The following is a 27952-nucleotide window of genomic DNA, read 5'->3' as shown; positions in this document are numbered from 1 at the left end:
AGCTATCTTTATTAGCGAATAGTTAGCCGGTAATAACATACTCCATAGAATAAGAAGTGTGAGTAGGAAGTTGTAGTTTTTCTGTTGTTTGTATACAACCTCAACTCTGAATATTGATTAAACTATTATGGGAAAGACTGTCACATTTCAAATGCAAACGAAACAGAACAGAGCCACCTTGCAAAATGTAATTCTATTGTTCGACATGCAAACACTGGGTACCTAGATGCAGTAACTGGACTACAAGTACCAACCATCTTCTCGTCTGTCATGGTTGCCAGGTTCTCTTGTGTCGGTTGGAAGTGGTTGGGAGGGAAAGCCTATTCCCTGTGTGGGTTTTACAACTTGTATATGGCAACCTGGCAACACACACAGACCCCACTCTCACTGCTGCTGTCGTCACCGAGGTCAGGTAGACGGAGCGAAGATGGCGACCGCCTACGAGAGATACAATTTGTAAGTAATAATATCGTTTATAAATCCGTCTCCTTATTTCTGAGTATGTCGCGGGTAAACAGGAGACAAAGCTTATTTGTGAGCCGATGCAGGAACATAAGTTCAGAAGGAGCGTTAGGTTAGATGACACAGCGCCTGAAGTTCGCTGGTAACGTTAGAACAGGAACCAGTCAAGTTTCATTCCACACTCATTCATTATGGAGAAAATATCTAAACATTATGGTGTCAAAGGCTTCAGGCTCTTTAATCTCCAAACGCTCCGGTGAGGGGCTAACGTTGTGTTAGTGCGAACAGGGCGGCAAAAAGTTAGGAAACCTAGCTAGCAGCACATGATTATTTAACATTATGGGTTGGTCGCCAATAGCTCAGGTTTTATTGTCAATTCCTTTTATTAACGCTCTAGAGTCCATGAAACCACCTGCACATTACTTCTACATGACGCGAAGACGTAAAAATGAAGCAACATTGAGTCTTGCTATCAGCTTCCCTCTAAAGTTCTGGCTTGAAACTCCATGCTTTTGTTTTTATAATATTCGGTTAAGTAAAACCGGAGATAATGTCAAATATATTTAGTATAAAACTACAGAACTAGATATTATCCTCATTTTACCTGTTATATGTTATGATTGCAACCTGTGTTCATATTCATATATATGCAACATGTACATTTATGTGTGTGAAACAGCATTTTCAAGATCAGATTTTATGTTTTTCTTTGTTTCTTTTTGGTTAAAAATTTTGATCAAGTAAGTCGAAGTTAAAAATTAATTATCAGGACATATAGGTGAAGTTGCAGTTGTTTTTAACGAACATAATAGCCCAAGGTTACAGAGGGTTAACTGGCAATGTGGCAGTTATTTTATGACACACATTTCTTTGAAAAGGTTCAGTTCATTAAGTCTCATGACTAACGGACCTCAGTCAGCAGTCTGTGGAGCAAATGTGGCATTAAACGTTTTGTCATCTCCAGTGGTGGAACGTTACTAAGTACATTTACTCAATTACTGTACTTTAGTACAGTTTTGAGGTACTTGCACTCTTCTTGAGTAGGTCCATTTTATGTAACTTTACATTTCTACTCCACTACATTTAGCTGATAGCTTAAGTTACTAGTTACTTTTTGGGTCAAGATTTAACATGAAAAACATTTGCTTTTAAATGATACCTCACAACAGTATATTAGGTAGTCAACATGAGCCATGTCTTTACTAAATTATAATGCTGCGTACATAAATGCATCCATGCAAATCATTTAATAATATATTTAGAATATATAAATTAATCTGAGTGGAGCCATTCTGCATAACGAGTACTTTTACTTTTGATACTTTTTGATGCTGATACTTTTGTACTTTAACTTAAGTAAGTTTTGAATGCAGGACTTTTTCTTGTAGTGGAGTACTTTCACAGTGTAATGTTAGTACCTTTACTTAAGAAATGGATCTGAATACTTTTTCCACCACTGGTCATCTGTAACTTTGATGAAAGTTGACAGAGCTGTTTGTACTTTTCCAGACACACCCTTTGCTCAAACACGTCAAGTCAGAGTGTGAGCTACCTGGTCCTACCAGTCTCCCAACCAACTGTAGTGCTATTGACAGTTTTAGCTGCTTAGGACAAAGTGTTCCTCAGCCAAAGAATGTGTAACTACTCACGACCCCATGTCACAATTATTACACGATTTTGCATTGCATATATATTTATTAATAAATCCTCACTGCTACAATAACATCAGGGTTCTGAAATGAAGGAAAATCAGTAGGGGTGTGAATCAGCAGAGGCTCCACGATATTATTTTATCCCGATACTTGAGTCACTAATACAATATAATTGCAATTTTAAGCATTTTGCGATATGGTGAGTATTGAGATACAATATATTGTGATTTAACTGTTTAACTGCATTTTGTCTCCACAAAATTAAATTCAATCAAGAATTGTTTTGTCAAATAAGAGAAAATTCTCAGTCCATAATCTCACTTTAGTCTTTTTATTTCTCCACAATGAGAGTCAAACCAACTTCTGACCAACAAAGTATTCAGTCAAACTGAACTGAACTGATATCAAACATGTATGGACGACAACAATTTGAAACGACAACTTTAAGCTTCACTGCTCTGAATTTTTTTTGAGTTAAACAAAAAGAACCCCTAACTTTTCAGCGTTATTTCGACAACTCCCTACACAACATCCTGACACACATGGTGCACATATAGATTCCTTAGATCTCCTGGTTTCATATGATACCAGTATCTCCAGTATATTCTATAAAAGTAAGCCCGCTATGTCCTCCAGGAAAAAAAACGGCCCGCAGGCCACCGGAGCACTAAAAATTGATACTTATCAGCCACGAATCAATATAATATTGCCACGCAAAACATAGTAATACTATGCTGTATTGAAAATCAGTGGTTTCTTGGAACTCTGGAGTCAATCTAAAAATGTGAAACACTTCAGCTTCATTTGGAAAATAGTCTGCACAGCAGTAATGTTAAGTCCTTATGGTTTATAGTAAATGTGCAAAACTGTACAACAGTGATGCTAAAATATTCCCAATAAGGCCGTGTCACGCTGGTGACATCATTTGGAGCCAGAGTCTGTGTAGGAGAGACAAACTGTGGAGCCCATGGTGTTGAGTTCTCACCCAAACACCGCTCCTACCAATCACAGGTCAATTACAGCTATTAGTCATGATATTACAGCCATGCTTTATAGAATCATATAACTAATCTTATCAGCAAGATAAACACTTGAACAAACAGTAGCAGGAGGAACTAACTAGAATGACAGAAACTATCTGTGTGAAAACTTTATTTGATCTCTATTTGGAGTTTTTAGTTTGACTCATGCACCAACCAGTAACATGGAGGGGCGGGGTCTATAGCCTATACTGCAGCCTGCCACCAGGGTCCATCCAGATGTTTTGGCATCTAGTGTTGGCTTGTGGTAAGCTGTCATGTAGTCCATCTTTATTTACAGTCTATGATTTTTCCCCTGTACTACAGTGGAGAAGTCTGTAATAGGGCCCCATATGCCACATTGAGTCAAAAGTCCTTCTTGAAGTCAATAAAACAAGCAAGGCTCTTACCTTTTTTTGTTTGTTGCACATGCTTGTGAATTAATGTGTGAATGATACATACACAGTGTGTTTGTCAAGTCTTTTTTCTGAAGGAAAATGAGTCAGTGTGAGACTCAAACCAGATAAGACATGCAAACAGCAGTTAAGTGCCTCAGTGTGTACTTTGTGTTGGTGTAGTGCAGGCATGTTTAGTGATGCAAGACCAACAATAGGGTGTTTGTGTGGTTGTGCCACAGCACCGCAGGTCACATTCTTCTGCTGCAGGGATTTAAAGCTGTGTGTTACTCAAGCTGCTCAATTTCTAATCCATTCAAAGCTCTCACCAGTGCATTTTGGCATTTTTATGATATTTCATATTTTACTGAGTCATTTCCTGACCATGTTGATGAGCCACACTGTTTGCCAAATATTTTTCTAACAAATCATTTTATTTTGTTCCCAAAGTTGCAAAAAGATGGCGGTTGCTAAAACGGGGAATATGACATATTACTACACAAGTCTTATAACTAGGGATGCACGTTATTATCGGCACGTTATCGGCATCGGCCGATATTTGCTTGAAAATGAACATGCCGATATCCGCCGATATAATAAAGTTTAAATAATAATAATAATAGATTAAATAATGGGGTGCACATCACCTCTCTGTTGCACCTTGTTTGTAGCTCATAGAATTGTGCAGCATAGTCTGAGCACAGCTATTTATTTATGTTCTGATTAGGGACTGAAGCTGCTTATATTTTTTGTACTTTTTGTGATTTTGTTTGCACAGTGCAGATTGAGTCGTCACATATCAGGCTGCTGTTTTAAGTTGAATTTGAATTTAAGCAGCAGTCTGTAAGGTACATGTAGTTTTATTCAATTTGGGTTTAATTGCTGTACAGTTGCACTTTTCACATGTTCCCAGTGAACACAGGTTCTGTTTACTTATTATGTTAATTGGGAAATTGGCCAAATTTGCCCTGATTGTGGGTATTAGTTGTGTGGGGAAAAAATATCGGTATTGGTAATTGGCCAAATGAGTTGTAAAAAATCGGCATATCGGATATCAGCAAAAAATCCAATATCGTGCATCCCTACTTACAACATCATCCAAGCTTTCGAAAAACACTATCATATACAGTGTATGAGTTAGCTTAGTGTTAGCTCCCATTACTTATTGCATTAGCTTACACAGGGTCTTTATTTTATTTTGTATTGTTTACTCCACCTGAGTTTGGTGTGTTGTTTTTACAGTGGCATTTGTGTGTACAGTGAATGGGTGAAATCAACACAGTGGATTACCAGGACAGATAGATAGATAGTAGTTGGTGTCTGCCGTCTGAAATGCAGTTCAGGATGTTTTGGAGGCCAGACATGACGCACATATCCAGGGTCAAGAAAATAGTCCTGTTAGAGAAGTAAGAAACTAAAAAGAATGACGGTGCAGCCTGGTGGGGTGTCTGTGCTGGGAGCTGATGGCATGTGGTAGACAGTGCAAACCTCCAAAACATTTGAAATTGCATTTGAAGCAGCAGACCTCAGCAACATGTGTATCCTTCCTGATGGGCACTGCAGAGGAGGCGGCAGCAATCAGATTCTCTGCCATATTGCTGTTTTCCAAACTACTGTAAATTCTGCTAATCCAGTTTCCATAGTAATGGATTGCGTATGACCTTTCACCACAAACCCATTTTCTTTTTGAGAAAGAATGTTAACCGTTAAATGAGAAGAAATACTGAGAGCTTTAACATATTGAATCAGATGGCTTTATAGCAAAGCTGCTGCAATACCACATTTATGTTTGATAATCAACAATTTCCTTTAATTTATTATTTCATTTGTTTTTAATTTGGCTCATTCCTGGTGTTTTGCTTTGATACAATAGTTTGGCAGCAGAGACAAACAGGAAACATGGAGAGAGAGTTAGGGCGCTTTCACAACCCCAGTCCATGTGTTTCGTCCGAATCAGAGTGAAATTGATACATTTGGTTGGTTTTGTATTTAGTCTGGTTTGCTTTCACATGGCAAAAATGTAAGCGGACCAAGTAAAAAAAAGATTTGAAGAGGGGTGTGTACCAGGGTGGTGGGCTGGAAATCTACTTGCACTATTATTTCTTATTGGTTAGGTAAAAAATGTAAGTGTCTGTAAATGAGTCTGTTTGATTCTACTGGCCGTAATCTGCTCTGGTGTTCACCAAACTAATGTGGATAGAAACGTTCTGAACGAGCTCCTGTTGAGGCTCAGGGGCGTTAATAATATGTTGATCCATTATTTCCGACGTGCTGCGATCAGACACCTGTAGAATCAGAGAGGGCGAGCCTTGATGCTTCTACCACAAAGGTACAAATACTAAAGTTATTTTGAGCAATATGATGATAATTCTGCAAAGACAAATTAGCTCTAGCTCAGTGGTAGCCTACAGAGTGAAACTGAAGGGCATGAATTTCATCTTTATTTTATTATCTGTGTACATCTCACAAAATGCCCGCGCAGGTCGCGCACAATCCACTTTGTTTTGGTTAATTTCTTTTAATTGGGTTGGATTCTGGTCGGATTACGTTCACAGTGCAATCTAGGGTCGATTTGGAAAAAATGAACTGAGACCTGCTCTCTGGAAGTGTTTTGGTTCCCACTGTAACAACTGTAACAAGGATTTAACTGTGCCAGAGTTCGATTAAAACAGACTAAACTAATATAAGGTCCTGAGCTGGATTTGTTCTGGGACTGAACATGGCATGCAGACCACTTGCCAACAATGATGCCTCATTTTACTACTTGCTTGAAGTGAACTGTGTTTCAAAAGAATGATCATGGGTTTAGTGTAGAGGTCAACCAATAGAATATTTTCTCTTTTTTTTTCGGACCATTCTCTGTAAACCCGAGTGACAGGTTTGCATGAAAATCAATCAGCAGTTTCTGAAATACTCTTAAATACAGACCAACCCGTCTGTCACCAACAAACATGCCATGAACACCCTGGACAGGTCTCCAGACTAACGCATGACTGACACATACAGACATAGACAACCATTCACGCTCTCATTTACTCCTACGGGCACTTTAGAATCACCTAGTCTTGAGACCCGACACGAGAGAAGGCATGCAAACGTACAAGTGTCAGATCTTTGCACTGCAGAACATTTACTCTGTTCTCCCACTGTACAACAGTGACGCCAAAATATCCCCAATAAGGCCGTGTCACGCTGGTGACATCATTTGGAGCCAGAGTCTGTGTAGGAGAGACAAACTGTGGAGCCCATGGTGTTGAGTTCTCACCCAAACACCGCTCCTACCAATCACAGGTCAATTACAGCTATTCGTCATGATATTACAGCCATGTTTTATAGAATCATATAACTAATCTTATCAGTAAGATAAACACTTGAACAAACAGTAGCAGGAGGAACTAACTAGAATGACAGAAACTATCTGTGTGAAAACTTTATTTGATCTCTAATTGGAGTTTTTAGTTTGACTCATGCACCAACCAGTAACATGGAGGGGCGGGGTCTATAGCCTATACTGCAGCCTGCCACCAGGGTCCATCCAGATGTTTTGGCATCTAGTGTTGGCTTGTGGTAAGCTGTCATGTTGTCCATTTTTATTTACAGTCTATGATTTTTTCCCCTGTACTACAGTGGAGAAGTCTGTAATAGGGCCCCATATGCCACATTGAGTCAAAAGTCCTTCTTGAAGGCAATAAAACAAGCAAGGATCTAACGTTTATTTTGTTTGTTGCACATGCTTGTGAATTAATGTGTGAATGATACATACACAGTGTGTTTGTCAAGTCTTTTTTCTGAAGGAAAATGAGTCAGTGTGAAATCCAAACCAGATAAGGGTGAGCGATTTAAACAAGCTACGGAAATATTAGGAATAGCCTGACTACAAAATGAACTTAATTCTGCTTTTGTTCTTTAACACATTTGACAGTCAGCACAGAGAAAGTGGCCACCTCAAAAAATTCTAGGGAAAACACATTGAGCTACTCTCAATAAAAAGCAACCCTAAAGATGTTTGACATTCAAAGGATACCAGAAAATAAAGAAATTATGCTATTATATCACTGAAATGATTTTTATTGTGAAACACTGTGGAGCACTTTCTGCATAGATTCCAGTGTTATTGACTCAAAAGCAATTAAGACAATAAATAATTTATGGATGAAAACCATAAACAGTATTTCTTTAAAAGTAGAAAGTATTTTAGCAGAGTGGCAAATATGACATAACATTTGTACTGGTGGAATTATTGCCTTGGAAATATTCCAAATATATCAACACAAATTAAATTTGGAACAGAGAAGAAAATAGGAAAAACAAACTATTAAATATACTAAAATGGAACATAAAGTGCGGGTTCACTCTGCATATATAAATAATAATAATTTAATCAATAACTGAGAATATTCTGCTATATTCACAGTGGAATCCTCTTCTGTCATACATTTCTTTGGACATTCTTGCCTCTATTTATAATATACTTTGTATTTCGAATGTATTGCTCCTTGCATCGTTGACTGCTACCTGCCGAGCAGTTAACCGTTAGTGTTGGAGCAGGAGAACATTGGCATCTCAAATATATCATAAATTTATTGCAAACAATCTGAAGCTGCAATTTTACTTTTTGATGAAAAACTCAACTTGAGCATCTCCTTTGTTTCCTCCAGGCACACAACCCCAGAGAAGTTCTTCATTGAGGCCTGCGATGAGGGAGCTGATGCTGTGCTGGCAATCGACAGGGTCTCAAATGAGATGACACTTACAGGTAATAGTCTTTAGCCCCTTCCATAGTGCTGTTTTATGCCACGACATTTACAGCTCTGTAATGTCTCGCCTGCACTATGAACGCGCCACCAGCGGGATGCTGGGATCAAGTGATCCACCAATTTTACGCCTCCAGAGGAAGTCACAGAGGAGGGAAATTGGTGGGACTGTTGGAAGCGGGACCACTATGAATAAGCCATCGTGGCAAGGCGAAATATTTGACCGTACGCATGACGTCTAACACACGCCTCCCACTTTGTCCGACAGTTATAGAATCACAACAAATCAACACATCCTGCTGCAGCACATCCTCCTGCTCCAGAGCTAACTGTGTAGCCTATTAGCACTGTACTACTGTGTAGCGGTGCTGCTGCTCTGTCGCATGTCACTATCATCTCCTCCCACCTGGTTCCGCGTAGGGCTGTCAAAATTGCTCAAAAATGACGTTCTCTTGGGTGGTCCGTAGCGTAGTGGGTTACACAGGCGCCCCATGTGCAGAGGTTACAGTCCTCGCTGCGGCGGAGCCGGGTTCGAATCCGGCCTGAGCTCCCTTTGCCGCATGTCCTCCCCTCTGTCACCCCCTTTCTATCTGTCTCACTATCAATAAAGCCTTGAAAAATGGCCAAAAAAATATCTTTAAAAAAAAAAAAAAAAAAAAAATGACGTTCTCTAAAAAAAAATCGCGACGGCCGCCGCGGCTCGTCACCCGCGAAAAACTTCCGGCTTTGAACGGCGAAAAAATTATCCTTTGTGTTGTTTAATCTTTACTTCTACAATCCGGCAATATGGCTCCATTAACGCAGCAAATGTGGAGAATGCGCCGGCGTCGTCAGCAACGTTACCTACCACTCCGCTGTTGTTTCGGCCGCCATTACAAACATTTTTTCCGAGCTGAGCGCCTCTGCCTGGCTCGCCTCTTCCGCTACGTAGACAAGATGGCGGCCGTTGAGTGCGTATAGTGTACATCGTTCCACACTCAACGTTTTGACCGTTATGGGGGCAACATCCGGGTCCTTAAGGTACACTTCTTTTCGCCGCGATCGGAATCGGAACACCCTGCGTACTCAAACTAAGTATAGTAAGTACGGGAAGTATGGGGATTGGAACACAGCATAAGAAATCTCTCGGCTGCTGGCGAATCCGGTAATAACGGCTCTCTGTGGGGAGACTCTGATGTGAGTTTAGGGGGCAAGTCAGTCAGAGCTGTAGTGGGTCTGACTTTCAGCAGTGAGTGAAGCTGTGACCTGTTCCTGACTCGTCATGCAGGGCGCCCACTCGCAAAACAGCCGCTGATGTGTTTTTTTTCCACAGTCAAATATTCATTTTCACGATCGAATCTCCATTTAAAAAAATATTCGAATATATATTTGAATTTTCGAATATTTGTCGAGAGCCCTAGTTCCGCGACACAGGACTGCACTATGAATGGGCACTAATATCACGCCTTCACGGGATTACTATGAACCCCCTAAAGCGAAAAGCCAGCACAGATCTTTACGGCAATATAGCGGAACATTTGCAGGAGCGCACTATGACCGTAATCTCTGTACGTCAACACGTTTAAGCTGTTGGTCTCAACCTATTGGTCTGAAGCCTTCGAAGCCTGAGTTGAGCATTTTGGCCCTCGTCATCTTGTTATTTGGAACTAGAAATGACCCTGTTTAGATTACATGGTCACACCCTTAGCACCACCCTGTTAGCAATGTGCAAAAATGAACATAAATGAAATTCATGAACCGAAAACACACAAAATGACCAAAATGTAGTGATTTGTCAATCACAAGGCCATGCCTTAAAGCATACCTGCTTAGTTCTTATAGAATGTTAAATTATTAGTTATTTTATGAAGCATTTTACTTTTATCTAACATTTTAAACCATTTACCCTGTGCAGGTAAAAAAGATGTTCCCCCCTCAGCAGTCACCAGGCCTATATGTGGCATCATGGGAACCATTCGCCTAGTAGCAGGTAGGTACTATGGTAATACAGCGTCGTCTTGAGCTTGTCTTTAAGGCTTGTACAGTAATACAACTGTGACAGACCACTTCACTTACACCACACAGGGATGTACCTGATTGTCATCACCAGGAAGAGGAATGTGGGCAGCCTCTTGGGCCACGCTGTGTGGAAGGCTGTGGACTTTGACGTGATCTCTTACAAGAAGACAGTGCTGCATCTCTCAGAGATCCAGGTCAGCAAGACTTTTCACTCAAAATCTTCAATGGACAATGATTCTCTAGAAAATACACTGCGTACACATCAGATTTCAGACGCAGCCTACAACAGAAATAATTTAAGGTTACCTTTCCGATAGAACAGGTCTATACCTCGTCCTTTTATTAAACAGACTAAGTAGCCTTATGTTATTTATCTTATTTAAACGACGGCATGTCCTTTCTGTCCCTACATCTGGTCCTGCATTTACAACAACACACACAGAAAACATGCACACATGCACACACACGAGCGAACAGAGTGTTGGAAAATATGTTGTGTCAACCACCTGAAAAGCAGACAAAAATATCTGGGGTTTTTTAAACGCTCCCAGTGTGGTGTAGATGGCAACACTCTGGAGTCCCTCTCCTGCCCCGGTTCCAAGTACAGAAATATATTGACTGCCGTCTTTAAACACCATGATTCCTTTAAGGGATTCCCCCCAAAGCTGTAAACTTAGAGGAAACACTGTTACAACCTAATCGCTTGGACAACATTCAGAGGTTGTCTTGAGCCGCATGTAGGTTCCATATTGACTGTATATGGAATCTCAATATGGGACTTGGGTTCGATATGGTAAATGGATGGTAAACCTGCACTTGTATAACGCTTTTCTAGTTGCTTTGAGACCACTCAAAGCGCTTTACACTACGGACTGCCCTCATTCACCCATTCACACGCACATTCATACTGGTGGCAGAGGCTACCCTAAACGGTGCCACCTGCCACCATTGGGAATTCATTCACACACAGATGAACGCAGCATCGTGAGCAATTTGTGGTTCAATATCTTGCTCAAGGATACTTCGACATGTAGGCTGCCATTGTCGGGGATCGAACCACCGACCTTCCGATCAGTGGTGACCGATATACCACTGAGCCACAGCCGCCCAATGAAACCTAAATCGTCACATTATGCACTCAATCCATTTCCTCACCATTTGTGATTCTGGCTGCTAAATGAGGTTTATGTGATGGTGGGGGCCTGTATACTGCTATTACTGGTATTTGATAGTCCAGTAGACTATTGCACGCTTATTGTTCTGTTTTGAGTGGTTTGGAAACTCGGACAACTTGTGTGGCTGTCTGACAGCTCTCCATTCCCTCTGAGTCAGCCTCGTGTTTCAGGGTCAGTTATTCTTTGCAGTCTGGAATCACACTGTGCTATCTCATTTCAGTGTAGCAGGCAGTGCATTATTAATGTGCTTCTACTCTTGGTATACTCATTGAAAGAGAGCCCTACCTGGAAACTATGTGATTCATAAAACACTGTATGCAGTATATAACTAATGACGGTTGTAGTAGATTAGAACAGCAAGTACGAACTTGTCTATAAGTATAATCACTAGTAAAAACAGGACGGCAAAGAGCTGGACCAGAGAGAGGAATGAAACAAAGCAGAGGGAGTGAGTAACAGTTGAAGGGTGGAGGTGTGACATCAAGCTTCACTGCCTGCTTAACTGGCTTAACACCCTGATCCTATTAGTACAGCAGAGATGCTCAGAGCTCAAAAAGCATGAAACAGCCTTGTTGGTTTTCTCTTAAAAAGACTGAATGGAACGGTGGAAAGGTATGCTAAGCCTCCCCAACACCACAAGCCATCACCAGTTCTCTCAGCCCTTTACTTACTGTTGCTACACTTGCTACTGATGTCCATTCTAGCACGGCACATAAACAGTTCACAGTGATAAGGGCCCCTTTCAGGCCGCCGTTTCAAGCTGCAATATTTACGCATCTGTAATGTTTTGTCTTCAATCTGAACGTCCCAGAGGCCTCTGTACGGCCTTCGGAGGCGTTATCATTGGGGAGACTGTTCAAGGCGAGATCAATGTGAACCAGAAAAACTGAAAATATTTGATTTACGTTATCTGTGCGACCAACTCCCAGGTTACCACTATCGCCATCTTGCTTTATGCCCGTCGCCATCTTTGTTTTTTTCAACCATATTTCGACTGGGGAGGCGTAAGGACAGGTCTATCTAAAAAGAAACTCTTAAAGTGGGTAAAAAAAGAGTACGATGTCGTATTAGGGCCTAGTATGAAAAGAAAATACTGACCCAGGGGAGGGGGTTCATATTTCGAGTTTAAAGTCGCAAATCTATGAGAAAAAAAGTCGCCAATTTATTAGATTAAAGTGGCATAGATGTAAACAGCGATATCCTTGCATCTGTCCATTGCGTTGTTGTTCCTGATGCAGAAAGCAGTCACTTCATCCAAATTAGTACGGTGTTTTCTTCTGAATAGGCCCAATCCACAGCAATGTCTCTTCAAAGTCCAGATACTTATGATAACTTAGTGATTCTGGGCTAAAACCACAAGTATTTCCTTATTGCTAAATCCGATTGCCAAGTATAATTTGATTAAGTCACTCCCTGCAGACACAGTACACGGCATGCAGCAGCTTCTGTGGTGATGCGCCTATATTTCTGACTTTTTTTCTCAAAATATTACCCCCCCTCCCCTGGGTCCGTATTCATTTATTGATACTTGGCCCTAATATGCCGTTGTATGAAAGAGAGAGCTGGTATCACATTGTGAGATGATTCTTTTTGTCTGTAAAGTCGAGGTATCAGGAAAGGTGAAAGTTGGATGGGTGCATCCCTAACAGACACTGAACCAGTAAAACAAATGAGTATGCAGTTCCCTGCACTCTGCAAAGAGCATTGTCATGAAAAACTAAAAGTGTGTTTTCCTTGTTCCTCTAGTCTCAGGAGAATAAGACTTTCCTGTCCATGATTAACAATGTGCTGACTACAGACGGCTTCTACTTCTGCACTGACTACGACCTGACACACACTCTGCAGCGGCTGGCCAACACCAGCCCTGACTTCCAGGAGATGAGTCTGCTGGAGAGGGTGAGACATCCACCGCACTATTTCATGTACTTATTGTAAATATAAGTTATACTCTTACACTGGAATGTTGGGGTCAGAAATGGCAAAATAGACCATTAAACACGAGAGGTTTTCTGGTTGTGCTCAGTCATCACATATATCACATCTGTGTTTGTGGCATGTACCTATGTACTTTTGCACATTCTGATAGAGCATGAGAACTTTTAACAACATCTTCATTATCATCACATACACCCACGCTGGCTGTAGTTTGGCTCAATCATGCACACACCTACCTGCTGCCCTAAATACTCACTTGAGCACCAAAGGTGGTTTAATCCACCGCTAAAAATAGTCCCCAACAAATGTCCTTCTGTTTGAGTAATATAATGAAATCTACTGCAGCTAGCTCAGAGGAACTCACTGAACCCTTAAAATAGACATTTCATTGATGACAAAGCATGTATAAGACAGTCAATGTACAGGAAGAAAAAAATGTTTTTTGTACAACATCCACCCATGATACAACACAAACAACTGCCCAAACATCCGAACTTGGACATACATATACAGCCACTGACAAAAAATTGTAAATTGGCAAAGTAAAAAAAATAAAATAAATAAATTAAAAAAATATATACATATACATACACACACATATACACACACACACACACACACACACATATATATATATATATATATATATATATATATAGATATAAAAATAAAAATACATAAAAAAAGGATGAAATACATGGAAGAAAGAAAAAGATGGAAGAAAATAAATAAGTAAATAATAGAAAATAATAATACTAATAAAAAATAAAATAAAATAAAAATAAATTATTAAAATGTTAAATTTAAAAAAGGAGGAGGGGGGCTACTAAGAAATTATTGTTGAGGGTTTCTCATAAAATACCAAGAAGGGGCGCCATGTTTTGTAGAATTTGTTCTCCGATCCCCGAATAGTGTATGTAATCTTCTCTAGATTCATGCAGGATATCACGTCTCTGAGCCAATGTGAATAGGAGGGAGGAGCTGGTTCCTTAAAATTCAGTGAAATAGCTCTTTGACAGGATTCAGTGGATGTAGGGCCGGAGCCACAGATATGATAAAGAGAGACGGAACTGTTGACATTAAGATAAAATGTACCAGTAGTTCTTTGTAGTTCTCTTACATTTCTAAAAATGTTTGTGAAGGATCATAATGTAGCGGAGTTTTCTATGTAGATTTTTACATGAATATTTGGCAGTGTATTAAGTTGCCGAAATTGCTGTTAAATGTCATATAAAAGTAATTTAACCTTTTAATCATTGAGGTATACTATAGGTGTGTTTTAATCACAGTTACTTAATCGTGAGTAAATGATGATATTGAAAATAATTTTGATAAAGAGGGATGCTTTTGCCTCCGTGACTGATGACTAATGTGTTGATGTCAAGTTGCTTGTGGTTTTCAGGCAGATCAGAGGTTTGTGTGGAATGGGAACCTCTTGAGAGAGCTGGCTGCGCAGCCCGAGGTAATACACATGACTGTTGACCCGTGGCCCATTTGTTTTTAACTCAGTTTTTTCTACTGTTTTATTTAATTACTTTTTACTATTTCACCCATAGCTTCATAAGTTTGCACTTCCTGTTGTCCATGGATGTATCCTTTTCATTGAACGTCTCATATTTTCTAATAGAGAATGGGATCTTATGTTATCTACAAAACACTGAAAGAATAACAATGAATGTTTAACAGATCAATAAGATAAGATGTATTCCTGAGCAAAGGCTTTCCTTGACCCTCCCGGTTCAGTCATTGTCATGAAGCCCTGCCGTATAAACGGAAAGATCTTTGAGTGGATCCTGATATCCAGGAGGAGCTGCTTCCGGGCCGGAGTCAGATACTATGTTCGAGGTAAAAAGCCCTGACGCTTATCTTCAGTGAACTGCAACAACTAAAAGAAACTTTGTCTATCTCACAGCTGACACTACTGACTGTCCATGAACTCTCTCCTGCTGTCTCCACAGGCATCGATTCTGAAGGCCACGCTGCCAACTTTGTGGAGACTGAGCAGATAGTTTTGTATGAAGGGGCAAAGGCTTCGTTTATACAGGCAAGCATGAGGGCTGTGATGCTGTTAAAGACTGTTCCAGTTCCAGTTTACTTTTCAAGACAAATGTCGTCACACTGTTAAAATAATCGCCTAACTCATTTTTTTCAAGTTTTGCAGGAAACACAAAAAACTTCACCAAAAGTGTAACATATGACATTTATTGATCATTTCACTCAAAAAGGATGTACCAAATGATGGCAATTGGCATAGTAATAACACTGTGTGTAACTTATGTAACTTAAGAGAAATAAATGACTTAGGCAATTTTTTGAACATGCCTTTGTGACTTAAGCAAGATATGGTAACACTTTATTTTGAAGTTGTCTACATAAGAGTCACACAAGCCTGTCATAAACATGACATGACAGTTATCATGAGCATTAATGTTACTTCAAAGTGTCATTAATGTTCATGACACATCCCATGTCATGTTTATGACACGCTCATGTCACTCTTATGTAGACACCTTCAAAATAAAGTCTTACCATATCTTGCTTAAGTCACAAAGGCATGTTCAAAAAATTGCCTAAGTCACATTTTATTTTGGCTTAAGTCACACACTTGACATAGGCCAATATCTTAAAGGGGTAAAATCACATGATCTGGTCAACTGAGGATGTAGGTGATTTTACCATAGGTGGCCGGCGTCATGAGGAGATGATTTAGGCAAAAGACAACAACAATTTTGACAAATATTGACTTAGACGATTATTTTAACAGTGTGACAATATGTATTTTTATCCCCAGACACGAGGCTCCATGCCCTTCTACTGGAGTCAGAGGCCCAACCTCAAATACAAGCCTAAACCTATAATCAGCAAAACCACCAATCACGTAAGAACAGGCATTTTTTAATGCTTATGTGTTGTTGTTTTTTTAAAGTGGTGCAATGTGAAAATCTAATACTGACCATTTGAAAACTTTGTATAGCTGGATGGTTTCCAGAGGCATTTCGATGGTCAGCTCCTCATCTATGGGAAGCAAACTATTCTGAACCTGGTGAAGACCTTCAAGCTCTTTGCATCATTTTTTTTTTTTTGAAGGAAATATGCAAATACTTACAAGGCCAATTTGTGTATTCATGTTTTTCCAGGTGAATCAGAAGGGCTCAGAGAAGCCACTAGAGCAGGCCTTTGCAAAGATGGTGTCTGGCATGAACAACGGTATGCTCAGGTAAGAGTCACTCTACAGCTTCTACAAGTCTGTTCACAAAGGCCTAAATGGTAAATGGTGTCACATGATGTCATTCAGTGAATTATTGTGTGTTATGTCTGCACTGCTGACTGACATTGAGAGAAAGACAGACACAGCAGATATTTTCCTCTTAGCAGGAATGTGTGTACATTTAACTAATGCAAAAATGTTAGATTAACCTACTTTGTGTTAGATTTAAGTTTCAGTTGCATTTTGGATCCTGCTCCATGCACAGTTTAATCAAGCTATGCTTAAAAATCGATTTTGGGGTCTAATCGGACTTCTGTCCTTGTCCCAGTTTACATGCAACTGAGAAAATTCATTCAGAGCATGAGCACATGCGTTGTGATGTCATACATGCCGGCGAAAATCCTATTCCAATCGCATTATCTGGGTGTCCTAATCGGAGTTGGGGAACAAAAACATAAGTCGGACTAACATGTTTACATGCACTTCAGTTGTCCAGTTATAGTCAGATTAAGGAAATAATTTGTTTTTTTGAAGTGTCATGTAAACGTACTGACTACTTACTTTATCAGATAAGAAACCAAGTTACCTGTATACATAGCAGAGAAGTCTAAAGGTTTCTCTAATCCCTCTAGTCGGATTACTATAATTATTATGTTATCAGACATTTTTTTATTTTCCTTTTAGCTCCATTTTATTTATTTATTTCACTTCATGTAATTGTTGTGTGTTCTGCATGAATTTTTATAGCCGTGTTGAAAGACAAATTTCTGCTCTGTTGAACAGACAATAAAGATATATTCTATATTCATTCTATTCTCTCCTTGGGAACTGTAATAGCTACATATGTTTCTCCACCTCCATCACATTGAATTGTTGCCTGATAAAAAAAAATAAAATAAAATAAAAAAAATAAGACATTTCCTTCTCACTTGTGGACTTTGACAGTGACATTGTCTCCTCTGTCCTCAGTTACATTGCCTTTGACTTCCACAAAGAGTGTAGCCACATGAGATGGGACCGTCTCCAGATATTGGTGGATTCTGTTGCTGAGACACAAGAGGAATACAGGTTACTTTACCAGCAGTCGTTCAGGGCTCATCTCTGCCGTTGTGCAACATGTAGGAATATTCAGACTTTTCTCTGTGTCCAGTTACTTCATGGTGAACTCCGACGGGAAGACGGTGGCTCAGCAGAGGGGGGTCTTCCGCAGTAACTGCATGGACTGTCTGGACAGGACCAACGTGATCCAGAGCCTGCTGGCCCGACGCTCCCTACAGTCTCAGCTTCAGGTATTTCTAACCCCACTGCTTCTAAGCCTCATACTCATTCAATACTTTCACAATGTAAGGTTTAACCCTTGTGCACCCCTTCAGAAAATGTTAATGTATTACCCTTGGTGCAAAAAAATTTCACCTCTTAAAAAGTGCTATAAAAATATCATATGTGAATATTTTTTCACTTTCAATGCAATAAATATTTTGACCAACTTCAGTCCTGATCATAACTTTAACATTTACTGTCTGTCTGTGGGCATAAGGAAGAGAGGGAGATAGACGGGGATGTGCAAAATGGGATGAGCACACACACACACACACACACACACACACACATTCATACATACCACAGTTCTATACAACAATTCCAATGCACCCAGACCATTTTAGTTGTAATCATGTATTCTGTTTCCAAGCCATAGTCAGAAATGCAACAGAAGAAAACCTCATTGAAACAGCATATAATGGAGCCCTCAGCCATATAGTGGAAAATTATGTCATATGATGGATAATTAAAAAAAACAAACATTTTCAAGCCAAAAGCTTAGATAGAAAAGGTATTCATTTGTAAAGCATACTTTTATGCTCAAATTAGACATCCAAAATGTATGTTTGAATGGGAGTCAATGGTAAAAATGTCCTAAGGGTATTACGTGGAACTATTTTTTTTACACAGTGAAATATCACCCTATCAATTGATCCAAGGTCGAATTTTTAAGTTGATAGAAAACTGATATCCTTGCAAAATTTTGTCCCACTAGCATTAACACAGGCAAAATTATTGAGTATTAAAAATGGAAATGTGCAAAAAATGTACCTAGGGGTGCACAAGGGTTAACGGTAATACAATAGTAATATGGACCTACGTAGTGCAGCGCTTAATATGGCAGATCAAATCTTCGCAAAAAAGATACTGAGCTAAATATTTACATTCTGAGTTATATATTTGTAAACGCATGCTTTCAGTCAAATGGGCAATAAATCCAACTTTTGTATTGTATAAACTCATGCTATGTTATTTTGGAAAGATTTAGGAAATTCACATGTTCACAGCCGTACATGTATTGTGTGTGTGTGTGTGAACAGAGGATGGGGGTTCTGAACGTGGGTCAGCGCATTGAAGAGCAGGCTGAATTTGAAAAGATCTACAAGAACGGTAATGCCTTCTGTATGCTCAGCTGTTAGCATGTGTTGTGTGAGCAGTAGAAAACTGAAGCTTCTTTTAGTGAGCGTGCCCTCACTGCTCTCTGTGTGCTCTTTAACCAGCATGGGCTGACAATGCCAATGCATGTGCAGTGCAGTACGCAGGAACTGGAGCCTTGAAAACAGACTTCACAAGGTACAGTACTGTAACATTAGATACCACTCACAGGCGACTCATGTGTGCTGTTTTCTGGAGTCCCCCTGCAGTAATGTCGTGGCTGCTGTCTAATAAAACGTTCTTTTATTCCACCAGGACAGGGAAGAGGACCAGGTGGGGGCTGCTGATGGATGGCTGGAACTCAATGATCCGCTACTACAAAAACAACTTCTCTGATGGCTTCAGACAAGTATGAAGATGTCTCAGACAATAGTTGGTGCAGATGCATCATCATTAATGAAAGTAAAGGGCCAGAAAATCCCACTTTTAGTCATAATGTCCAATCACAAACTGCTGAGAGAATTTTGCAGTAGACTAAACTAATGCAAAGCTTCTTCGAATTGGGCACTGAAGAGGATTTTGATATCAAAGATTAAATAAATACATACACTGTAAATGCACATTATAATTAAATAATTACATACCTTCACTTTAGAGATACAAGATACATGTCTTCAAGTACAGTGTTTCCTCTGCATTCATTCAGCAGCGGCGCCAATGCTGAATTACGTGTACCATTGCTGAAATTTCACATGATCATTAATATCAATGCACCACTAATGATTTCTACTCGCACTGTGTGAGCACAACAACACACAACGTTATTTTCGACTTGTTTTGAGTCATCAACGAGCTCATCAAATCCTGTCGGACCCTCTAAGGACATCAACGTAAAGTGTAGTGAGCGACAGTGTTGCCAACTTAGCGACTTTTTCGTTAGATTTAGCGACTTTTCAGACCTCCCTGGGGACTTTTTTTTCAAAAAAGCTACTAGCAACAAACCTAGCGACTTTTTCTGGTGTTATTGGAGACTTTCGGAGACTCGCGTTTTCTCCTCTTAACGAGCCGCGGGGGGCGGCCTAAAAATGAGAAAAAAAAACTTTCAAAAAACTAGTCGAAGCAGCACAGTCCTCCTGCAGGAGTCTCTTCCAGCTGACTATGTTAACATGATGTTAACCCCTTAGCGTCCAGTCTGCAAATTGCACATGCGCGATGTTGCTGGTTTACAGTCAGTGTCTCTTTTGGATCACTTTAGCCGGTCCCGAGGCCGGATTAAGGAGGAGGGTTGGGATTGTGACAGAAGACAGTGCACTTGCAGCTCTAAACATATTTAGGGTATTTTTTACTCACTTTTAGTCTTTCCCACAACGTTATTCCTGTCTCCTACAGCATCCATTACATGCACATAGTAAATTAGGCGATGACATCACGGACACAGCAGCAGTGCTGCTGAAAAAAATTCTAGGGGAAACACTGAAGTAGCAATTAATCTTGCAGAAATTAATCTAATCATGGAATTCTACATAATGCTTCTGTGCACCTCTTTTTCCTGCTCATACCATGCTGAAACCTCCAACCCACATATTGAACGCTTTACCTCTTACCCTTTTAATGTTTACCATTTCAATGGTTGTGAAATAATCCCCCATAAGAAAAGCAATATGATATATGGTATAATGTGCATGATCAGTCCACTCAGGTTGTGGTTTTATTGGTTTCAGGATTCCATTGACCTGTTTCTGGGAAACTTTGCCGTCGATGAGACTGACGGACCAACTCCCCTTCGTGTGCAGAAGGACTGGAAGTTCCTTACGGTCAGTTGATCAATATTTTCTTTCTTATCAGCAGTAGCAGTCAATTGGTCTCTTCCTAATCATTCCAATTATTATTTTTGCAGCTGCCCATCGTTATGCTGGTTGCATTTTCCATGTGCATCGTCTGTCTTCTAATGGCTGGTAAGTTCTGCTCCTCAATCTACTCTCATGTTATCTATTACCCCCCTTTGACCAACACAAACCTAGTTTTAGGGCTGAGCTGGTACTGGTGCTGGTTCGCAGTTTGTTCAACTTGTTAACCATCACAGAACCTGTTTGCTTTTCCACAGGCTGGAGAGCCACGTCATTACGTCACTGTATACATCTCCACTTTCCCAGAAACACTAGCGCCAACTTCAAGTATAATAACAAATTTGAACTAGAGGTGGGAATCAGCAGAGGCCCCATGATAGTTTTTTATCCCAATACTTGAGTCACGATAAGATATTGCGATTTTTACCCGTTACAATTCAGAGGTCCCGCGGGCGGGCCTGCAGAATGATATGCCTTTTTTTCCCCCGGAGGCCATAGCGGGCTCAATTTTAGGAGTATACTAAATATAATGATATCATATGAAACTAGAAGATCTAAGGAATCTATAGAACCCAAGTTAGGATACCATGTCGGGAAGTTGTTGGAAAAACGCTGCAAAGTTAGGCTATTTCGGCGATTTTCAAAGCGGTCATGTGACCTCTGACGTCATGCTATGTGAATTAAAATAGGCTCTCTGTGTTCCCACTAATCTCCTCTTTACATACCTGTGTACTTTATGCTGATAACATACAGTTTAAGGCAAAAAATGTGAGGTCCCCCAGGGGCAATTTGCTTTCAAGACAGGAGTCGAACAGGAGATCCTTAAACTGTCACTGTGAATCATGGCAAATAAAGATGGCATTTGGAGTTATACAAAGGACAAGCTGTATCTGTCACTGCTGAACGTCCAGCCTTTGTCCAGAGCAAGGCATTTTCTCTTAACAGTAGACTCGCCCCCTGCTGGTCAATAGGAAGAATGCATCTATATGGTACTTCCCCATTAGCTTCCACATTTTTATACAGTCTATGTTGGCAGGGCTTTGCCTGAGGAGCTTCACGTGACAGATTCTTGTGGTTCCAAAACAAGCAGCCTGTTCTCCCCTCAAAAATGTCAGTATAGGTCGTGTGTACAGCCAGTGAAAAACAAGTTGTATTTACGTATTTCACCGTCCGATGTAATGCGTCCACTGCCATCTTGCTAACATAGTAGTGATTGACAGCCAAGCAAAGTTAAAAAGGGCAGACTTTCACCCAGGAGAGGGGGGTCCGCGTCCCGTTTGAAAATAAAAATACATTTTTAACTTAAGTCATGTTGTTTACGTAAAACGTGAATCACGTTTTTGCACGTAACTTACGTCTTTTTACGTAACTTATGGTAGTCACATGACCCTTGTAAGTACTTCACTTCACGTACATTTAATTCCTGTTTAACCCATTAAGGCCTAAAACGCCTGGAAAAACATGCCTGGAAAACCTATTTTTGAAATTTTGAAAGAACCCCCTAAAACCTGAAGTTTTTCTGGAAATTCAACAGAAGATTCTTCAGCCTCTGTAGCAGTTACAAATGAAATTCAAAAAGTATTTAAGAGCTTATACCCGTGGCTTTCATGAGAAGTTGAGTTTATTTGTCCAAACCTTCAATAAAGTTTTTTTAAAAATCAACAGACTCAGCAAATGTTACATTTGTCTGAATAAAAAATCCTATGCATAATACTAATACATGCCCATTAGCAAGATGCAAACATGATATGACCATTGGAAGAAATAGACATAGTTCTCATTACCCTACTGTAATAATTAAAAAAATTATCATAATAATAATAATAATAATAAATAATAATAATCCATTTTATATATTGCACTTTTCAGGGTACTCAACGACGCATAAAGTAATATAAGACATAAACAGTCATGATTTCTTATATCATCATCACAATCAATTATTATTATTATTATCAATATTAATATATTATTAATAATATTATTATTATCTCCAGATGGCCACAAATCTGTCTGTTCTTCGGTGAAAATATGTCATCTAAAAACATATTCCTCATCCATAAATGCCGGTCGATTGGTTCAGAGGGTTCAAAGTCCGGATCAGCAATTAAATCATCGCCGCTGTTTTCATCTAGATCTCTTCCGTCACTTACTGCTGAGCTCCTCCGCTATAGTCGTCTTCCTCCATGATTTATAAGTTCTGGAAAAGTCCAATGTTGCATTGCGACACTCCCGCATGTATTCTGATCATGTTCTGATGCATTTCATTGGCCAAGAGACCGAAAATAGGTGGAAAAAAATACAAATACTACAAAATGACATATCCGCTGTCCCGGCCTTAATGGTAGAGTGACGCAACAGCGCTCCCGGTTTCAATGGTAGAAATGCGATAATGCTTTCCCGGCGTCAATGGGTTAAACTGTCTCTCATAATGCCTTACCAGGAAGTTTGTTGCCCTAAACCTAGGTCAGTGGTTTTATAACATTAATCCACAGAAACTGCAGCCTTTTTACAACCGCCAGTGGTAATATGTACATGTACGTGTGGTAATTTATGGTGCTGAATTTGTTGGGGAAAAAAAGGGTTTAATGAGCACAATTTGTCTTCTAGGTGACACATGGACAGAGACCTTGGCTTACGTGATGTTCTGGGGGGCTGCGAGTGCGATCACAGCTACTATCATCCTGTTTAATGGCCAAGACTTTGTGGACGCCCCCAAACTGGTTCACAAGGAGAAGCTGGACTGAATGAGTGAAAATACATGTGCGTGTGCGTGTATGTGAGGAGTATCTGGGCCCAGCAGGTTCATGTACCTTATAACCTTCACCATCTTCTTCCCAGGGTCTGGTCTCCAGACTAATCTACGCTCCAGACGTTCTCATCCAAAATTCTTTTTCTACCATTTGTCTACTACATATTTTACTTTGTTCAGTTGTACTGCACATCACATAAAACGGTATACATGATCATATCTATGCTGCACAACCTCCTTCACCTTGTTTACATCAATTTCCTACATTCCTCCAAGTGTTTCTTTAGGTTGGTTTTGTTCGTGGTTGTCACTTTTACACAGGGTCTTTGATGGCACTTTAGTTAACTGTTTCAGTGTTCAAAAAATCTCACTGTACTGCTGATTTTCTTATTTCCTTATCTGTAAAATGTTTTAATTTTTTTTTATTGTGCTTCATTACACCTTTTGGTTAAAGCCCCTGCACACGCACATATTTTCAGATTTTCTTAAACCTCCAATCAGGTTAAAGTTTGGTGGAGCTAAATTGGAAATTACATGTCAATGAACTCATCATACTTATAAAAAATGATAAAGGTTGTAAGATGTCCCAGGTACAACAAACACAACAGAAGAGTGAAGGAGATGTCGAGTACAGTTTGTAAATGTACACAGTCTTGAGAAGTCTTTTAACACACAAAGATGAAAACACTGTATAAAGTTAACATTGTAAACATTTTAGCATGTCTCCAAACATGCTAAAATGTTAAACATGTCACGAACTATGTTTATTTGGAGTTGGGCAGGTAGTGTACAAGGGTTGATCAGAGTTTTTCCACTGCAAACAGCTGCCTGCTGCTGGAAGAGAGGCTGATGGGCAGGATTTTGGACCGTAAAAACCAAACTGTGAGCTAAAAACTGCTCGTCATTGCCTCGTATTGGTTGGAATTGTCTGTACTTATCACCACAAACAACCCCTTTTACATTATGCAGTCAGTTTATGCATTATTGATATAAAAAAAACGAATTAATGCAGCTTAAAAAATACTTTAAAGTCATTATGTTCATCCCAAAAAGATGATTTATTACTGTAACCCACTCTTAAAGACGTGGTACATGCAATTTTTGTTAACATATGTGATGCATCTTACTGATTACTATAGCAGTCCTTACAGTATATACATGTAACAAGCCTTACAAACTTGCATATGAAATATAAATATTTGGAGTGAACAGTATGTGTTTCTATGAAGCTGACTTGGGAGAGTAGCTATGATGATTTTGCACTGTGGATAAACGTGCTGCCTGCATACATTTGTTAATGATTTATCCAGTTGTATGGAGCGTTGGTAGTTTTGCTAACCTGGTTCCAGAACAATGCATCCCAACCCACATCTTCAATTTGTTTAGTGATTGGAATTACTGTGGCGTTGAGCTTATTTACCCCCCTCAAGACACATGATGATTAAAACATGTTTTTTCCCACAAATTAAGTAATAAAAATAACTTTGACCCCACCACTGCTGCTTGCACTAACTCAGGGGTCGGCAACCTCTTCAGGCCGTCTGCAGTAGCTCCCTGTGGCTGTGACAAAATAATTATACAAAATGAATTACTGATTCCTTTACATTTTTTTTTTAATTTATCATTGCCATCAGCCCATTGGTATTTGTATTCTTCAGTTGTAAAAGTGTGCAGCTAATACATGGCTTTAAAAAGTCAACTAAAATGTGTATCATAACTTACAAAACTTACAAAAGTCTAAGGCCCGGCACCTTAACCTCGAAATTTTGTCAACTTCAAGACGAGTTTTGAGTTTTTCTAGCTCGGCGAGCTTTCGATTCCAAATCTCCTGAGATATATCTTAAAAAATCATATTATTAAATGCTCATGGCCTGTTTGTAATGTACACAGGCTAATTTAGACTGAGCAGATTTATTTTCATTGTTAAGCTCAACATAAGGTTTGCAGCTCCATCCCATCAACAATGGCTCTTTTGTCAGTAAAGTTTACCAAGCCCTGCACTAGGGTGATGGGCAGTGCAGACTACAGACAGCCTGCAGTAGTCATTTTGGCATCTGGTCTTTTTTTTTCATTAGAGGAAAATATCAGAGATATCAGCCTTATGTTTAGGCCCCCAGACTCAAATTAGGAGGCTGTCATTTACAAAATCGGTTGGTGTATCAGTAACTTTAGTTAGCATCTTTATGTTGTTTGTCAGCTTGTAATATCTGCTGCAATGTTACAGTCTGGTCTGCTCAGATTATAGAAAAGTGCACAGAAAATCTGAGATTCAAACTGACTCCAGGTAAGTTAGGTGAGGTAGGTTAGGTTATGTGCTCAAAAACACCGTTAATACACTGCAGAAAAAAGAAAAGTTGGGTGAACTCAAAATTTCAAGGCAACAAACTTCGATAAAATTTCAAGTTGGACATTAAACTAGATATTTTAAGTTTAAGTTTAACTGTAACAAGCAGCGCCGCTAGCATCAGTTAGCCGCCAGCATCAGTTAGCCGCTAGCTTTCGCTAATGACCGAATTTCACAACAAAGAAATAAGAGTTAGTTTTATGTAGACATAAAAAGAATGTAAAACATGATCAGAACAAAGAGCGAAAAACACTATAACATCATAGCAGATATTAGTGTTTCACAACCACTAGTAACTGCCAGTTACAAGCCGACAAACAATAGAAAGTTGAAAACTAAACTGCTCTTTCTGATTGTAGTGCACAACAGACTCTGAGTCTAGCTGAATCTTCAGAGTCTCACCGCTCAGTGTAGCTGTGGTGCTAATCCATGATGTTGTGTGGGTTAAATTATATATTGACATTATTTCATTAGTTTAACCCTTTGATGCACAACATATTGACGCCCCTTCTAATGCACAACATGGGTCAACAATGACCCGCATTAATTTCCCATATTAAATGTTATTTAATGCTTGCTGTGCTCTATCTTTTGATATCAACTTATTTTATGATTGGATATTCCAAGTATTCTTTAAATATCTTCTTTTTGATAACAACAGATCTTTATTTCCATTTTGCCTCTCATACTTTATGAAGAAAAGAAGTTTTTGTATTATTACATAGCTAACTACTATGCTAAGTAGCTTGCTAAGCTAACTACTTAGCCAAGAAGTTAGATAAGTATTTAGCTTAGCAAGCTACTTAGCTAAATACTTAGCCAAGAAGTTAGCTTAGTAGTTAGCTTAGAAAGCTACTTAGCTAAATACTTAGCCAAGAAGTTAGCTAAGTAGTTAGCTTAGCAAGCTACTTAGCTAAAAAATGGATATGGGTCATTTTTGACCCATGTTGTGCATTAGAAGGGTAGTGACACAAAAAGGGATTTTATTAAAAAATGAATAAAAGAAAACATAAAAATTAGGATGTATGATGATCAAAAACAAACTAATTGATGAAACCTGGAATACTGAATGATGAAATTAATTTATTGCAAAGATATAGAACATAAAAACTCTATCGGGTCACTTTAGACCCATGTTGTGCATCAAAGGGTTAAGAACAACTATAACAAATGAGTCACTTATTAAAGTTGTGGCGTCTGAAAGCAGGTTCATTTAAAATGACTGGAATAGTATATGTGCAGCTATAAGTCTGTTTATCTCAGTGTCCCTGGGTTGATCTATGGCAGCATGCATTGCTGTCTGCCATAGTGTCTGGTAAGCCAGAGTTGGAGCATTTCACACTCTTCACAATATAGCTTTAATAGATTGCAAAGATTGTGGTGAAAGGAAAAAGGCCTACACGTAATATTACTATGACCATCGATTGACCTTTGTATTACAATTTCTTGTTATAGCATCAAAATACCAGAAAAAGAGTGTGTAACTGTATCTTGAAAATACTAGATAATCATGTTGTGGTGAAGTCAAATCACTTTATCTCACGATTATTAACCGTAATTAAATTGGGATCTCAGACCTAAAATCATGAAGGCTCTTGGCTTGTTCATTGAGGCTCAGTATCTTGTTTCCTGGCGGAGGTCTGAGGGTTGAGGTTTGTCCAGTCGAGAGGACAATGAGTCCAAAATTCAGAGGACAAAGACATTCCAACCCTTCATCTAATATTTATAGTCGATATGGTTTTGAAACCTTCCTCTGATGCTAATTTGAGATGCATATACACTACTGGTCAAAAGTTTTAGAACACACCAAGTTTTCCAGAATTTAATTGAAAATTATGCAGTTGCATGTCTCAGTCTACTCTGAAATGAATGCACATTTGCAACATTTAAAATTCTTTATTGAGCATGATAGTGTTTTGAAAGTAAAAAAAAGATTCAAAATCACATTTTATGTTGGACTAAAGGACTAAAAAAAAGACACAAAATGACAAAAAAA

General features: G+C 39.2%; 1 protein-coding gene across 1 annotated transcript; it reads left to right on the top strand.

Annotated features, from left to right (window-relative positions):
• Window positions 1–403: 403 nt before the first annotated feature.
• LOC131984978 (phosphatidylinositol-3-phosphatase SAC1-A) lies at window positions 404–26038 on the top strand. The gene is made up of 20 exons (XM_059349968.1): window positions 404–456; window positions 8187–8284; window positions 10177–10251; window positions 10347–10474; window positions 13202–13351; window positions 14793–14852; window positions 14947–14980; window positions 15134–15235; window positions 15349–15434; window positions 16182–16268; window positions 16365–16433; window positions 16528–16607; window positions 17568–17666; window positions 17749–17887; window positions 18959–19028; window positions 19139–19211; window positions 19329–19422; window positions 20735–20827; window positions 20911–20968; window positions 23471–26038. The coding sequence occupies exons 1-20, from the start codon at window positions 428–430 to the stop codon at window positions 23605–23607; spliced, it is 1761 nt and encodes a 586-aa protein (XP_059205951.1). The 5' UTR covers window positions 404–427; the 3' UTR covers window positions 23608–26038.
• Window positions 26039–27952: the final 1914 nt, after the last annotated feature.

This window comes from Centropristis striata, chromosome 14 (assembly GCF_030273125.1).
Source record: "Centropristis striata isolate RG_2023a ecotype Rhode Island chromosome 14, C.striata_1.0, whole genome shotgun sequence".
Taxonomy (NCBI): domain Eukaryota; kingdom Metazoa; phylum Chordata; class Actinopteri; order Perciformes; family Serranidae; genus Centropristis; species Centropristis striata.
This window is presented reverse-complemented; position numbering and strand designations above follow the sequence as displayed.